The sequence below is a fragment of the Pan troglodytes genome, chromosome 1, assembly GCF_028858775.2.
Source record: "Pan troglodytes isolate AG18354 chromosome 1, NHGRI_mPanTro3-v2.0_pri, whole genome shotgun sequence".
Lineage (NCBI taxonomy): Eukaryota > Metazoa > Chordata > Mammalia > Primates > Hominidae > Pan > Pan troglodytes.
In genome coordinates, this window is record NC_072398.2 from 160,416,437 (window position 1) to 160,422,436 (window position 6,000).

Genomic DNA, 6,000 nt, shown 5'->3' on the forward strand with positions numbered 1-6,000 from the left:
TTAGGAGGAATCCTGAGCTGTGGGCATTCCTTGTCCCAGTGGCCAGATTTCTGGCACTTGTAGCAAGCTCCTGGGGGAAGAGTTTCCGGAGGAACTCCCAGCAGCTGCGGTTCAGGCGTTTGGAGTTCTTATATGCTGGAGATGTGGCTGGGGTTTGTCTCACAGTGGAGGCAATGAATTGCAACTCAGAAATACATTGCTACTTGGCTGCCTCTACTCTGTTATTGTACACCTTGAAGGTGAGGTTAATTAAGTCCTGTTGTGGGGTTTGAGGGCCGGAATTTAATTTTTGGAGCTTTATTTCATGTCGGGAGCAGATTGGGTAATAAAATAAAATGCATATTGAGAATAAGACGGCCTTCTGACCTTTCAGGGTCTAGGGCTGTAAAGCGTCTCAGGGTTGCTGCCAAATGAGCCATGAACTGGGCTGGGTTTTTATACGTGATGAAAAAGAGCCTAAATGCTAACTGATTTTGGGAGAGGTCAAAGACTATGTCTTTAGGTCCAGCCACCTTTTTAGGAGGAAATTGCTGGGCAGGTGGGGGAAGGCTAGTTGCAGAACGAAACTGTAAGCTGGACCCGGTATGAGGAGGGGAGGTGATAAAACGATTATAGGGTGGGGGAGCAGAGGCTGAGGAAGAATTGGGACCTGGCTCAGCCTGGCGAGGAGGGAAGAGGTCAGATGGGTCTGTAGAAAAGGAAGGTTAGAAAGACTGAGCGACGCGTGGGGTTGGGACTGATTAAACACCAAGGGAAGGCTGCCTTCCCTAGTCCATGACCAGCGCCGGAGTTTTGGGTCCACGGATAAAACATGTCTCCTTTGTCTCTACCAGAAAATGAAAGGAATTGAAATTAAGAGAAGGGAGAGATTGAAGTGTGGCACCAAGATTGAAAGGAGAAAGAGGTTGAGGGATAGTGAGGGAGGTTGGAGAAGAGAGTAAACAGAGGCCGCTTACCTGATTTAAAATTAGTGAGATGTTCCTTGGGCTGGTGGGTCTGAGGACCCCAGGTCGTAGGTGGATCTTTTTCATGGAACAAAGAGCAGGAGGACAGGGGATTGATCTCCCAAGGGAGGTCCCCTGATCCGAGTCACGGCACCAAATTTCATGCGCGGCCATGTTAAGAGACCACCAAACAGGCTTTGTTTGAGCAATAAAGCTTTTAATCATCTGGGTGCAGGTGGGCTGAGTCCGAAAAGAGAGTCAGCAAAGGGAGATAAGGGTGGGGCCGTTTTATAGGATTTGGGTAGATAAAGGAAAATTACAGTCAAAGGGGGGTTGTTCTCTGGAGGGCAGAGTGGGGGTCACAAGGTGCTCAGTAGGGGAGCTTTTGAGCCAGGATGAGCCAGGAGAAGGAATTTCACAAGACAATGTCATCAGTTAAGGCAGGAACAGGCCATTTTCACTTCTTTTGTGGTGGAATGTCATCAGTTAAGGCAGGAATCGGCCATCTGGATGTGTATATGAAGGTCACAGGTGTATGATGGCTTAGCTTGGGCTCAGAGGCCTGACAATTACTAATGTGTTAGATTATTAAAAATTAAGTCCCGCAGAGTCTCTTTTACATTCATTTTCTAGGAGGATAGTCCAAGGCACCTGATTTACTTTCTGACCATCTTATCCTTGAATTGCCTCATTCTAAAGTTTTATTGCACAGTCTAGGAGTTTTAACAATGATATAAATTACTGACTGTAAACAAAGAACCAGTTTTACAAGGAGCAGCTGACTGAATCTTGGAATAAATTAGACTCAATGTTAAAGACACGTGATAGCCGACAACCAAGGACTAAGCATTCAGTCTCTGCATCACATATACTGTATCTTCACCAAAGGTAATTTCATCATGGTAATTGGCCTGGGCTGAGTAAAGAGATTTAAAAACAGATGGATAAAAACCATAATAAAAGCAAAAATGAATTACAAAGCTGCCCTAAACATAAACATCTGGAATTCAGCCCTTTTGTTATGCCCTAGGGAAGGTAGAAGATCCCAGGATATGCATAACAAAGATGTTTAATATTCTCCTCCTATAGTAGAAATCATCAAACAACCTCTAGTTCATATTCTGACATTAATTGGGTGACCTTGTGGGAAGTTACTTAAGCTTAAGACTCCAGCCTATCTATTTTGTTGCAAAATTAGTGGATTAGACCATTTCTTCATCACCTTACAGCTATAAAACTGCAAATTTCAGGCAATGGTTACACTAAAAGCCCAGACATAACCACGATGCAATCTATCCATATAACAAAACTGCACTCGTACTCCTTAAATGTGCACAAATTTTAATAAAAAATAAATACAACATTACAAATTGACAGAATAATTCATTATGAGACATGTAAAATAGAAACTTTGTTTTGTTCATTGCTGAATTTCAGCACCCAGAATAGTGCCCAGCACATAGTAGATTCTCCCACAACTATTTCTTGAATTTAGGCATCAAATAAGTGTTTATTGTGAAGAATGTGTTGTGAATATGTACTGAAAAAATTTATTTATATTGTGAATATATTGCAATGACTATATTGTGAAAAATGTTTGAAAACTCCCAGAGTACCGTGAACTAAACTCCATGGTATTAAAAACAAGTTAAATGAATAAGGACAATGTTCTCAACATTTTTTACTCCTTAATGGGCCAGAAATTAACATATGACCCACCACTTGCAGTGTAACAGGCCAAGACCAATGAAAATGGATGAAAGTTGGGGAAAAGCTAAACTTTTTTTTTAAGTGTTTGAATCTTTTGGACAAATGTTGCCCAGACATGTGTCAACCTAAAATAATTGAAAGGGTCAAAATCTAATTTAAAGAGTTTATTCAAGTGCAAAGTGTGAGGATGGACCACCTAGAAACACCAACTCCAAAGGAATGGGGTGAACATTCTGAAGTAGGGAAGTTAAGATTCCATTTAGATAGGCAGGGACAGGTGTTTTAGCAGGATTACATTTTTCATACAAAGTTGGCACATAGTTACAGCAATTCAATTGATTATAGGCAGTTTCTTTTTGGGAAGGGTACATTAAACATAGACCTTTTATAGAGGATATAATAGTCCTGGGTTTTCTGCCATCTGGTCTAGCAAAGCAGGACAACAAAGGAGAAGTTAATCTTTAGCAAGAGTCATTAATAAAAAGATGAGAGGTTTTTGTCCCTGACATCATTTAATTCTCTCTAGTCATTGTGAACAAGAAAAATACAAAAGTAAGCTAATCAATAATTTGAGAACAGAAATGGTAACCATATGTGGCTCAGATCACAGTCACATCTCTCTCAGGGCTTAAAGCATTTTTGGCAGGGGTGGGGATTCTAACAGCTTTTAAATTTTATTTATTTTTACATATTGAAATGAACACATTTTGAGATAGATATTCAGGCATCTAAACTACAAAGGAATTTTACCGTAGCTTTGGGAATATCTATTTGACTCCTATTGCCCACTTGCCTCATGTATGTATTCCAATCTGAAACTAGGAATACGATGATGTAGGAGAAATATGTAACCACAATAGGTTCATTGCCTGATGTCCACAGCAAGTCAGTGTGCTGAGAAACTGGGTTGCAGCAGACAGAGGTTTAATCCTAGGGACGCTGAATGAGGAGACAGGAGGAAACTTCAAAACCATCTCCCCAAGGAGTTTGGGTCTAGGGTTGTTAAGGGTTTTGGAACTGGCTGAAGTGTGGCTATCATTGATTGGTCAGAGTACAGGGTGGAGTCATAAGACAGAAAGATGAAGACCCTGCATTCTCATGCTGATTCAGTTCCTCTGTGGGGGTCTTCAAACTGGTTGGTGTCAGCTGTTCTGCTGGAATTCAGGATCTAAGAAACATCTTAAGTAATTCATAAAGAAATGTTTTATGTTACAAGGAAGTGGACCAAAGTGCAGCCTGATTAATGCTTAATTATAACTATATTTCCATCCAGGATTCTAGTTAACCCTGTAAGAATAGTTTCAAAAACATCTTGTTCAAGCTGGCAGAATGAGCTAATTGTTGGCTAAATGAGTTCATCTTTTGAGTGAAATAACTTTTACTTGTCTATCTAAATGTTAGAAAATGCATCCCAAATGTTGGTTTCAGTAGAATTAATACCAAACTTCAGTTGCTGACAATAAATAAATCATACATTCACCTTCCACTTAGAGCCATTCCTTATTTGTAATTATGAAATGTCATGTGTATAAAAGAGACAATTTAGAAGAGAAGGTGGTAGAAATGATGCAAGAGGGGAAAGTAGAATGTCAATGTGAGAAAACCTTCATAGAGATTAGAAAGGCAAATGAAGAGACAGAAAATAATAGTCATTGTTGAATACCTACCATGTGCAATAAATTACATAATTCTCATTATCATTAAATAATAGATATCATCACCATCTTATAGGTGAGAGAGTTGAGGCTCAGAAAAAGTAACTTGCCTAAGGGCAGACAATAAGTCAAAATTTAAACTAAGTTTTTTTTATTCCATTGTCCACGCTGTCAGGTATATCCAACTTCTAAGAGAGAAATTTTGAGATATTAGTGATATATTCACAGTGCCTTTTTGATGAGAAACATTGAATTTAAGTTTGATTTACATTTTACAGTCAGGGCTGATCATTGGTCTATTTTATTACATATACTACATTTATGAGGCCTTAAGTCAAAATGTGCTTAAGTTTCCATATATCTCAGTATCTCAGAGCAGATAAAACTTTCAAGAGTGAATTCCATTTTTTAGAGCTGAGTTGAAAATGTGCCTTCTAATTCCTTTCTCTACCTTTTAAATCACATTAATCACAATATTAAATCCATACTTCTGAGAGGTAGTAAGCTCTCTCACAACACAGCGCCACAGTTTGCCTGCATATATCTCATGTTTTAGAAATAAAAATTAACTACATTCTTTTGAAGAACCTATGGTTTTTTATTTCTAATTTGTCTTCTTTAATTTTGCTTCCTTCCAACTGAACTGAGGTCCCTGGACTTTTCAAATGATTTTTTCTGTATTTTTTGCACGCCCAAATCTCTTTCCATGACCCCTCTTACCTCCCTCTGTATTCCCTATGTCCCTCCACCTTTCTCACTCAGGGGCGGCAACCCCAGCCTTCATGCCTTTCCTCCAGAGCACACATGCCTATGGCTTTTATATGTATTGCTTAATTTTAGCTTTTTCCTGGAATGCTTTTCTCTCTCCTACCAGATATTGTAGCTACGTGACTAATTCCCTCACTGCCTTTAAGAATTTTCTCAGCCGGGCGCCGTGGCTCACGCCTGTAATCCCAACACTTTGGGAGGCTGAGGCGGGTGGATCATGAGATCAGGAGATCGAGACCATCCTGGCTAACACGGTGAAACCCCTTCTCTACTAAAAAACAAAAAATTAGCCAGGCGTGGTGGCGGGCGCCTGTAGTCCCAGCTACCCGGGATGCTGAGGCAGGAGAATGGCGTAAACCCGGGAGCTTGCGGTGAGCCGAGATCGCGCCACTGCACTCCAGCCTGGGCGACAGAGCCAGACTCCGTCTCAAAAAAAAAAAAAAAAAAAAAAAAAGAATTTTCTCAAATGGAAACTGCTCAATAGAATTTCACTAAAAACCATACTTACTTTTATCAGCAGCTTCCCATACTCCCTAGTTACCATGCTCTGCTTTTTTCAAGCATTTATTACCTTATAACCCCTAAATAATTTATTCTATTTTGTTTATTGTTTACTGTCTGTCTGCCCCCTCTTCAATGAAAGCTCCATGAGAGCAGCGACCTTGGTTTTCTTTACTGATATATTCTAAAGGCCTAAAACAGTGTCTGATGCATAATAGGCTCTCAAGCATTAGCTCAATGAATAAGCATCTCATTAAGATAAATCCTTAGGGTGAAATGTTTTAGTCAACAAGTAGGCAGATTTTAAATTCAGATGCTTATTAGTAAATTAAAGAATTTATACTTATTATAAAGATAGCCTAAGCCAGGGGTTTCCAATCTTTTGACTTTCCTGGGCCACATTGGAAGAAGAATACTTTTCT

General features: G+C 39.7%; 1 protein-coding gene across 5 annotated transcripts in view; it reads right to left on the bottom strand.

Annotated features, from left to right (window-relative positions):
* Positions 1-2,879, bottom strand: part of LOC107967080 (embryonic stem cell-related gene protein-like) — a 199,325-nt gene extending 196,446 nt beyond the window's left edge. For all 5 annotated transcript variants that reach the window (XR_010153501.1, XR_010153502.1, XM_063800410.1 and 2 more), the window contains exon 1: positions 957-2,879. Coding sequence is in view for 3 of the 5 variants with exons in the window: in XM_063800410.1 (XP_063656480.1) it covers positions 957-1,169 (213 nt within the window). In the remaining 2 variants the exon portion in view is untranslated. The remainder of the gene's footprint in view (positions 1-956) is intronic.
* Between the last annotated feature and the right edge of the window lie 3,121 nt (positions 2,880-6,000).